General features: G+C 46.4%; 2 protein-coding genes across 2 annotated transcripts; one reads left to right on the top strand and one right to left on the bottom strand.

Annotated features, from left to right (window-relative positions):
- Positions 1–735: 735 nt before the first annotated feature.
- LOC117583429 (adhesion G-protein coupled receptor G4) lies at positions 736–3,229 on the top strand. Its single transcript, XM_034271727.1, has 2 exons — positions 736–1,987; positions 2,049–3,229. The coding sequence occupies exons 1-2, from the start codon at positions 808–810 to the stop codon at positions 3,209–3,211; spliced, it is 2,343 nt and encodes a 780-aa protein (XP_034127618.1). The 5' UTR covers positions 736–807; the 3' UTR covers positions 3,212–3,229.
- A 337-nt stretch (positions 3,230–3,566) lies between these two features.
- On the bottom strand, positions 3,567–4,575 carry LOC117583083. The gene is made up of 2 exons (XM_034271260.1): positions 4,363–4,575; positions 3,567–4,302 (listed from the first exon to the last, which is right to left on the bottom strand). Exons 1-2 carry the CDS (start codon positions 4,381–4,383, stop codon positions 3,895–3,897), a joined length of 429 nt encoding a protein of 142 aa, XP_034127151.1. The 5' UTR covers positions 4,384–4,575; the 3' UTR covers positions 3,567–3,894.
- Positions 4,576–11,004: the final 6,429 nt, after the last annotated feature.

Raw genomic sequence — 11,004 nt, forward strand, 5'->3', positions numbered from 1 at the left:
GATTGTCGGGAAATATTGTAAGCATTTCCAAGTGGGACAGCGCGCGCTAACTCTCCCACCTCGAGTGGCCTTAGAGGTGGAGTGGAAGAATATCAAGTGCTCATTGACCGACGACCAGGTTGCTGGCAGACGCTCAAGCCGCGGCGCATCTAATTATTCACGCGGCTCATTCTAATGCCACATATCGACAGATTGTTTCGCCAGAGACGGCGGCTGCCTGAATCTGATGGGCAGGTGGTCGGGTCGGACAGAGAGGGCCGGCTAAAGGTAGCTGATTATCGAACTGACGTGCTACACAGTTTCCGATGGATGATTACTTAGCCCCAACGCTTTTCCTGACCCACAGATGTAATGTTTGCGCCTCTCTTAGAGTCACTCACAATGATTAAGGAATAAACACAGCCCACAATCGAACTCGGGATACCCTCTCGAAGCAACACAAGTGTTGGCACACGCTCTGTACCTAATTTTAATACTTAAACGAAGCCACTGATTAATGGAGCCATTAACCATCCACACTCCAATAATCTGAGCTGATTAACTTGTTAGCCTTGAGTCGAAGCCAAAGACGATCTACATCTTCGATAGCTGCTCTTGTTTTTGATTGAAATACATCAAGTCTCCTGGCAACCTCGCCTGTCGGACCACACGGAATATGCCCTATTTGTTAGGGTATGGCGAGAGCGGAACTAGTTTTATCGCCAGTCACACGCCTCCCAGCCTCAGTCCAGTCAGTCGATCGCGGCGCTTGGGAGTGAGACAACGGGGACAGCGCATAAATTGAATTAAATCGAAATTCCCGACGAGATGCTAAGGCTTCTGGGCTTATGTTGGGCCTTCAGGTTTGCATTGTCTAGCAACACAACCAGTCGGAGCACCCAGCTCTATGTGCAGCCCCACCTCAGCATCGGCAAGTGCCTGGACTATTGCCACTTCAGATTCATTCCGTTCCTGCCCTGCATCGACGACATCCAGAGGATTGCCAATAGTCCGGCGGAGGCCTGTGGAAGAGGCTACTGTGATGCAGAGCACTTTGAGCTCAACTACAAGACGGGCGATGAAGTAGAGGTGGAGTCCCGCAGGAATCACGTGGAGAGAACTAGAGTGGGGCGATGGGCCAACTTGCGGGAGCTGTGCCTGGATGAGAGGGGTTTCCCCGTGAGACGTAAATGTGGGATTCGCAATGGAACCAGGGAGTGGGAGAGTCTCAGCAACGTCACCTGCCGAGGTGGACAGCAGCTGAGCTCAAATCTAAACCGATTAGCCGTGGAGAGTCCCCCGGATATGATTAGCAGATTAAGTGATCTGCTGAGGCAGTCGCAAGAACCACTGCGACCCGTCGACATCTTCAGCATTGCGCAAATCTTCGAGTCGCTTCTGGAGAAGCCGAAAAAGGATCCCAAAGTAGTGTCCGATCTGATCGGAATCTGCCTGCAGGTGATGGCCACCGACAGGGAAACTCTGCGTATCTCGGCCGAGCTGAATGCCACCAACACCCTGCTGAGCAACTTTGAGGACTATCTGGATGCCCTGCCGCCGCAGTTGGTGCCCAAAGAGAGCTGCGACGTTGAAGCCAAGGACCAGAGTCACGTGAAGAACCAGATTTTGAGTCATGTGGGAGTCCACGCTCTTATCAGCAACGAGCTCAGCGTGTTCTTTGTGAATCCGGAGTGCGCCAATGTGACGGGAATCGCCATTTACAACCTTCCTACTGATCGAAAAGGTAACTCCACCTCCGGGTCCAATGTGGAAGGATTTGACTACAGTCCCTTGAGTTCATCCGAGAGCCTGGAGAATATCAGGGCCAGAAAGGGGCTGCAAACTGCTGCCTTTCTACCAGAACAACTGTGGAGAGAGCTGAAGCAGAAGGGAGCCACGTTCCTGGTCTTCAAGGTCTACACGAGCGATTCCCTCTTTGTGGAGACCGAGAGCCCAGTGCGAATGCCGAGCAGTGCCGTCATATCGATATCCATTCCCGGAATGGAAGGTGAGTTGTTCAACAATTCAACTTTCCCCGCAGTTCGAGTAACTTTCAGTTCTCCTTGCAGATAATTCCCTGCCGTCGAAGCTGCCGTTTTTCTTGCGAAATGGCAACGAAAACTCCTCCCTGATGGAAGGCGGAGGGTGTGGCTACTGGAACTATGAGACCTGGCTGAGTGATGGAATTACCACCTGCAGTAGTAGCGACAGCTTGGACACCCCACTCGATCCCGTCATCCTCTGTCATGCCGATCACCTCACACAGTTCTCCTTTCTGCTGGGCATCAGCAAGATTCAGACTGGTGTGGACAACTACGAGGACGATCGAACTCTGGACATGATTACCAATGTGGGGCTGAGTCTGTCGCTGGTGGGACTGCTGGCCATCTTCCTGACTGCGGCGCTCTTTAGAAGCTTCCGCAGATTGGCCTCCACCAAGGTGCTGCTCAATCTCTGCCTGGCATTGGCTCTGCAGACGCTTTTCTTCATGGACATCGGCAAGGGGGAGCTGCTGCGGAGACTGCAGTTCTCAGATCGATGCCTGATTGCGGGTGCCCTCATGCAGTACTTCCTGCTGGTCGTCTTCAGTTGGATGCTCATCATCGGCTTCCTGCAGTTCAAACGCTACGTGAAGGTCGTTGGCGTTACCTATCCGCGCCATTACATTTTCATGTCCGCCCTGGTCGCTTGGACCCTGCCGCTGGTGCCCACCTTGGCGCTGGTCAAACTCGATCCCGCCTCGTACAGGCCTACCCAAGCGTCGCCCGAAATGCCCCACACTGTCCTGTGCTACCCCAGCGGCCATGGCCTGTACCTGGGCGTGGTTCTTCCCATCGCTCTGGTAACTCTGGCCAACGCCCTAATGGTCGGCTACATCTCCTGCAGCGTCTATTGCGCGCTGCATACTCGAGGCAAGCACGTTCTACAACAGCTGAGGCTATTTGTGCTGCTCTTTTTCCTGCTTGGCCTCACGTGGATCTTCGGATTCTGCAGCTACTTTCAGTGGGGCAGAGTCTTTTCCTACCTGTTCTGCCTGACGGCCACGCTGCAGGGATTCGTGCTGTTTGTCTATTTTATCATCCTCAACAAGGACAACCGCAGAGCATGGTTTGGTTTAATCTGCAACTTCAAGTCCAAGGAGGAGATGGATATCGACGCACTGCGCACACAGGAGAAGTCCGCGCTTAGTCGCACCAGCCAAATGTCAGTTCAAAGTTCATCAACTAATTAACACAAATTATAGTCCTAAATGCCAATATTATTAAATTATGCAATATAATCTTAGTTCTTCGATTTTGAATCTGGCGGGCATTTTACAAAGATCTATCGGAAACCTTCCGTCCCGAATGTATTTTGTTTGCTCATCACTAAAGCTCATCATCAGCTCGCAAAAGCTCATCGCTTGAAAGCTTTTACCCGTTTTAGCCGGTTAGAGCTTGGAAGTTGTTTTCCCGGTCGTTTAAATTTATAGCTTCTAATTTATGTAAATGAGATGACCATCTCGGGGTTTTTGTTGAATGTGTTTCATAGATTATTACGACGTCAGGTAGATCGCTCATTCGGCTTTATTGGATGTGAGAGGGTCGTAACTCATAGTCATGGAGTGTGAGGGGAAGATGCGTGGATCTCGTGGATGTTTGGTTTTGACTTAAATTAGATTGTCGCACTTAAATGCCAGCACTGGCCTTAAAACAAAGAATTAAAATATCGTTAAGTTATATACTATAAGAACCAGTAAGATTAAAACATATTAGCCTCATCTACTGGCTGCCTCCGCTGCGATTCGCGGCTACGGCATTCCACATCACAGAACAGCCCAGCCAGAAGCCGAATCCGAACCGAACTCGTTTGAACAACACACGGTGCCGCCGCCGACAACGCGACAACAACACAGCATTAGCCTCAGCCGCAGCCTCAGCGTCGTATCAAGAGTAATCGCAGCGGTATGTAAGAGCTTCCGGGTACGACATCCTTCCCGTCGGGTAGGAAATTCTGTGCATAGTTCTTTGGTGTCGGCGTATTCGGTGGCAGGGCGTAGTCCAGTATGTTCTCCGAAGCGGCAGGCATGCGGTAGACCAACAACTGCATCGTCTTGGAGCCCACTTCCGTTTTGGCCTGGTGATTGAGGGCTCGACGCGAGAACTGTGCGCTGTCAGCCTGCTGGAAGCGATGCAAATGGCCTTGAATAATCCGCCGTAAGGCTGCCATGGTGCCGGGAGGAGTCGGTGTCGAGTAGAAGTACGCCTGGGGCTGGCGGCGTGGCAAATATTCCCGACTCTGCGTACCGGCAGCAATCACAGCCAGCATTGAGACGAGCAGCAACTGCAAGTTAAATGGCAAACAGTTGAATGATAAATACGATTCGTTTGGGGCAAAACTTACGTAAGAGCACGACTTGTACATGGTTTCCTGATTAACTATTATCTTTAAATTCTAGCACGATCTTCGACCGCTCTCCGTTTCGCTCAACAACAGACTGAAGCGAGGTGCTTTGGTGGGGTCCGCGTCCGCCATTCTCCAGCGAATCGCTTCAAGTTCAGGGTCTTCATCCATGCATTTACATAAATTTCTAGCCATCCGAGCGGCGATCGGGCCCAGTCACAGACATTCACCGCTCTCCATGCTTTGCTCCTCCGACTAATTCTGTTTTCGTCGCCACTGGCACGTGATTTATGCATAGAGAGGCTATATATTTAGCAATCCAGTTTAATCGATCAACGGATTCCCACTACTTCAGCCAAACCCCCAAAAAGACAATCTCTGCCATTTCTCAGCTTACTTCTGGAGATCCCACAGATAGTCAGTTAGCCAGCTAACCGCTGATTTTTGGCACAGACGGCCAGGCGACGTCTTTGGGTGGTTCACGCCATTATAATTATGCAGATTTGGTTTAAAGCAACTGAATAAATCATCTTTATGAGTGGTCGCCTTACAAGAGGTCGTGTATTCACTCATCTATGGAACATTTGCATAATGGTTTCTATATAGAGATGTAGAAGCGTGTCCAAACCCGTGATTGAACCCCTTTGTGGTGTATTTTATATTGATTTTTAATCACCGACTCGACTCTTTGTGCCTGACAATGCGCACCAAAAGCTTCTCAATGATCGTTTGTCTTGTCATTCGATATGCCCGTCCCGTCATACAGCTCAGCTCGTCTCTGAATCATGACTCCACTCAAATATGGATTAGATCTGAAGATGTGCCAACAATGGAGCACATAATTCGATTCATATGCTAAGTATGGATGTATTACTGCCGCCATAGTTGATGGTTAATGTGTGCTCGGATCGATTGAGATGTTCAAATGGCAGATCATCAATCGAATCGACTGAGTAGCTGAGATTAACATATGGGGAGCAGCAATCGGTAAATGATCGCAAAACAGCTTAACGACTTTTCGATTGATTGTAAAATGGAAATCAGCTGAGCGGAATAGGACCAATAATTAATTGATGTTTAAATTAATTGATTACCTTTATACAAGCAGCTTTGAATAGTAACTCGAATGTTTATTTAAATATGCAGCAGAGATTTCATAACTTAGATTTCATTCGAATACAATCAAATTATGGTTTATTGACGCCTGCTGGGAGAGTTGGAAAAGTTTTCACAGATCCCGAATACAATCACCAAAATGGCTCTACAATGAATTTGCAGTAGAGCATTTCCTGCATTGGCTTTCCGTCCTCTTCTCACAGTCCGCTCCTTGAAAATGTCGAGGCAGGCCCTCCTAAAATATTGATGAGTCAGCTAACGGAAACGGAAACGCAATTAAAGCTCGACGTGGCTGAAAATAAGCTTGTGGCATTACGTAATTACAATTCGGAGGACTATGCAGAATGCAAATATCCACTCGATTGCATTAGCATTTTGATTTATATGCAAAATAACGAGCTGCGAGATGACGGGGTTTCCTGTATGAGTTTGTTTGAACGCTGATGATGCAGAAATGCACTGGAATGCTAGCAAAACGATTCACTTGTAATTATTATGTAAATTATTTATGCAATTAACTCAACAAACTTCAGCGAGAAGCTGAAGCCACGAGCCGGTGCTCAAACATGACCATCAGCCAGCCATATATCCATATTGATGAGGGTCCTTTCCGGCTCACCACACCGCTTATGAACACATATTGTATATTTATGCGTTCATATGTACGTATGTTTGTCCACATAATACATAATACATATTTCATATGCCATACAAAAGCAGCATCATATTCAGGGAACAGCTACCCATTGGGGCGAGTCCAGCTGCCGTTGAGTGCTAAATCCTCTGTCACATATGTTTTGGGGACTCCCCTGTCAAAATGAACAAAAGGAAAAACAAACAAAAATGGAATTCTGCTGCGAGAGTCGAATGTTTTGATATCCATGGTTTACGATCTCTCTTTTGGTAGTTATATAATGTAAAAATTCGATGAATAGAGGAACTGTAATAAAATAAGTAAATATGTTAGCGATTATGCTGCAAACCAAAATACCCTCCTCTAGGGCATATCAAAACAGCGGGAAAGAGTCCTTAGAGGGTCACAAAAGCTTGGCCCAAATGTCCAGAACTAAATCCTGAATGCTACGTAATGAGTTTGATGGGCTTTTGAACTAATCTAAATTGAGGACAGGCATTTTATTTTTATTCCTACTCTGATTCACATTTCGATTTCGATTCGATGATGATGATGATACGGAGAGGGCAGCATTCTCGTATGAGGAAGGCAAGCAATAATGCCAAATCGTGAAATAAGAAATGTAACGTGGATGCAGGCAGCAAATTGAGTTATGGCCCCTCTTGGCTCATATTTTATGCATGACAAGGGCAAGCGAATTGCTTTCCAATCGACTTGGCGCACTCGAGACCTGCTCTACCTCTATTTCTACCTAAGCCTGCTCCTCCCCGCTGGCAGGGAGTGTCCTTCCATCCAGAAGGGTGCGTTCAGACAGACCCATTACCATTCGCTCCTAATCACCCTCCAGTTATCGGGATCGTCCAAATGGATCATCGATTTTATATTGCACAGGCACGACATGCTCGGCATTCCATTCCACTTTCTTATGGCTGTCTGTCGCTATTTGGGTCTACTGTAATTAAAGCTTGAACAAACTCTTCGGATACCGAAAAACTAATTAAAATAGTTTGCCTTTTGCTGCAGTCAATTGGAAAACTAGCAGAAAGCATTTCAAAATTCCTTGCCTTGAGTTGTCTACTTTGACATTAATGAAGATGCCACAATCCCCCCGAGGCATAAGCTAGGAGAGGAGCTCGGCAAGAAAGCTAGCTTTACCTTTGACCTTTCAACCTGTACATAATTTATGCTGTTTGGCATTCTTCCTTCTGTCTCCTGTGACTCTGACTATGCCTGTGCCTACACTCCTGCTCCTCCTTCGACGGCACAACTCCCAGCTGGCAATCATTCATCATAATACAAGAATGAGCCACAAATTTGCGACTGACAGCAGCCCCACCACTGCAAAACGCCACTGTGCCCTGGCGTATTCCCTGTGTATCCTGCAGCAGTATGCAAAAATAAAAGGAATTTCTGCATAGTTAATAAGTTTATGCGCTTTGTGCAATATTCCCCAATGCCACATACACAATGGGCAAAAAAATGAAGATAAATGTCGGGTTGAGTCCAGACCTCCATCATTTTATGGCCACTTTGCATGCTGCCAAAGCCTTTCGTAATTTTATGATAAAAATAAACCAAGTTGAGGCGCATACTTTTGGGCACCAGTGTGCCAGAATCCAATGTGGCTCTCTGATATATTTAGTTGTATGCAAATAGCGGCTACACATTCTCATTTTGACGCAATTCCCCGGGGCAAAATTGATGCGGTGTGGCTTTTAGCGGCTCCTGAGGCTCGTGCATACGTCAGATATGCATATACAGATACAGATATAGAAGGGCGAGAGTTTATCATCTATGTTTGGGTTACTTTTACTTTTTTGGGGTGTGTAAATCCCACTTTTAGAGCCCCAATGCCGTGTACTGCTTTAGTATTTCAGTTGGCAAAAGTTGTGCGCTGACAAGCAATAAACTTCATAGTTTGTGCAGGTTTCCTTTGCGCACACCTGGAACTAAATTCGAGATGTAGGGAGTGCAGGTGGACCATTACAGAGTAAAGCCCAGAAGATACATTGTCTGAATATACAATGCAAAAGGCTCTCAGTATGTCTGTTGGCGAAAGTCTCTTACAACAATATTTAAATATTTTTTATGTCTCACATCAAAGATGGCACTTAAACACTGCGCTCTCTTAGATATATATATATCTCTCAGTGCTCTAGTCCCCACCAGCTGCCGCACGGAGGGGAATATAAATTTGCACTTGTCTACATTTTTCACACCACAGCAAAGTGTTTGCTTAGCTCCGACTGCTGACTGCCCAAAGGAAATGGGCAAAGGCAAAGGAAAAGGCAAAGGCAGAGGGAAAGGCAAAGGATAAAGGCAAAAAGTAAAAGCAAAACCAGCAAGAAAATGGTTAAAAGAAACGCTTTCCTATGGGTGAGTTGACTTTTCCGTTGTTGTGTCCCAAGAGCAAACAATCGCACGTGGAACGCTGCAGGAATTTCAATTAACTTGTTAGCATTTCACGCTCTCTGAACTTTAAACAAAAGCAACAGACAAAGGACAAAGGACAATATGAGGTACACTAACATCGACTTAAAGGCTAATTCATGTTTAGCTGCTAATGAAAAGCTAGTCCAAATAGAATTTAATGTCTGGCAAGTGTTTGCCAAATTTCGGGCAATAAAAGTTCTGGCAAAGAAAGGTTCAATGTACCGCAGAAGGGGCGCAACAGGTTAGAAATTGGACTCCGACTTGCCTCGCTAGAGGGGAGTTCATAAACTACATTTCTTCACTATAAAAGTAGGCAACATAATCAGCTCTCTCACCATCAGCCACCCAAGCACACTCGCCCATCCTCGCTGGTAATCAAATTAATCTCATACTCGCTCGTACTTCAGTAAATAGATGTAATATGCTATCGCAATTATTACACTCGGCTCGTAGCCCCAACCGGATGGGCAGACACAGATATGTACTATACATGTCCGAGTAATACATATAGGCAGCCCGTGGGGACAGGCACCGGCACTGGGTGATATTTATCTCGCGCTGAAAACCTCATCAGGCTTAAGCACAGCGCTTAATTGTCCACAGAAGCAGTGTCCTTCGTCGAGTGTCTGTCTGTGTGTGCGCTTTACTGTGTATCTGTATCTGTAAAGCCCATCCGTCTCTGTGTGTGTCTGCTTGTTTGCTTTACATATTACTTCATTTGCCTGTGTCCTGGAACAATCTGAATCTGACGTTCGCTGTGGTGCTGCTGGTGCTCCTGGTGTTTTCTGTTTCTGTTTTATGGGGCAAACAATGCATACATATAAGACAAACAACAGTGAAGGGTCACTTGGCCACAAGCGAGGGCTGATACAACAGTAGACTACACTTCAAAGCATACGTTTTCGTAACTCTTTTGGCAACCCTCTCCGCTAAGGTGAACAACAAGATGCCTCGCATGCCTCGCGTTAATATTTAAAATCTATTTTTGTTAATTTTTGCGTGCAAAACGCTGACCTTCCCAGGAGCCTGCACGAAAGCAAATTTAATATTCTATTCCTGGCGCCTACAGTCCCCCCTCAAATATGTACCTATATATATGTATTTCTAATAATACTGGCAACCTGTGAACCAGCACGTGTCTAGGCCATGTTTATTGCCATCGTACTTAATGCTTAATGAATTGAATAAGTTTGAGGCAGAGCCAGCAACTGCACCAGCACGCTCCTCAGAATCCAAGAAATTTCACAGGGACTCGGAGCTAAGCCAAACACCAAAACGGTGAAGCTGTAGCTGTAGCTGAGGCTGTAGGACCCTTTGCATAAATCTTATGCGCAATTTATTTCGGACCTGAGTTTGCCTTTTTTAATTAATTTCTCTGCTGTGTGCTGTGTGTGTGAGAACACCTTTTGTATTTTATGCGACACCCTAATGACACTTTAATGGATTTGAATTTTGCGAGCGCCTTAAATGTGCCTCTAAAACACTTTGGACCCTTCGCTGGCAGCTAGCTGGCCTGAAAGATGCCTAGACACGTTCCATAATGCGCCAAATGATTGTCCGGGGTGGACTTTCACTGGAGCTCGCACTTCCGCCTGAGTACCGTTCAAATGCGTTGAATGCCGCACACTGTTGTCTGGCCTTCGGCAGAGGCTTGGTGCTTGGGTTTCTTCTTGTACGTCCTTTCTGGCTTCTTTCTACCAAAAGAAGCCTCCTTGGCGTGTACGTAAGGTGGGAGAGGAATTGAGTACACGTAACGTAAGCAAATGCAGGCGGGGCATAAAAGCAAAGAAGAGCAGCGCATGCTCAGAGAATTCCATTCTCTTATTCGGACTCTCTTCCGTATGCTCTTTGCTTAGCCAAATATTAAAGCTTTGATTAGTGGGTCCTGTGCCCATTGTCAGAGGTGCAATTATGTCAGATGCTGAGCTGTGAAATCGGATCTGCAATTGCCATACAGAAACGTGAGCGCTTCCCTTACGACACATGTGCCGCATACCCGTACTGGCATGTATCAGAAATGTCGGCAAATTAATTGTCATCCCATTCCAATCGATACGTAGGTCTTGTGTACACTTATTAAATTTATGTTTAATCTGCTGCAGAGCTTAATTAACTTTAATTATGTTCATTCACCAGACACCAGACACCCAGAAATGACCATCAGATTAGACTAATTAACGCAAACCACGGAGATTATTGATTACCACTAAACACATTTAATGGCAACATCTCCGTGGATGCCTTGAAGCGGCACAGGTGGAGGTGGGGCCATGTAATACCCTGATGTACCTTTGCGACTTTGCTCCGTCCTTTTACCTTCGTTGGTGCGAGAGAAGAATTTGGTCTAGAGGTCACCTACAGGTACATCAAGAAATGGCGAGCAAAAGTTGCTGCGCTTATTTAATTTGTTTGTGCCTGCAATTCATTTGCCGAGTCGTTGACTTTTAATGCACACATCC

Source organism: Drosophila guanche, unplaced genomic scaffold, assembly GCF_900245975.1.
Source record: "Drosophila guanche unplaced genomic scaffold, DGUA_6, whole genome shotgun sequence".
NCBI classification, from domain to species: domain Eukaryota; kingdom Metazoa; phylum Arthropoda; class Insecta; order Diptera; family Drosophilidae; genus Drosophila; species Drosophila guanche.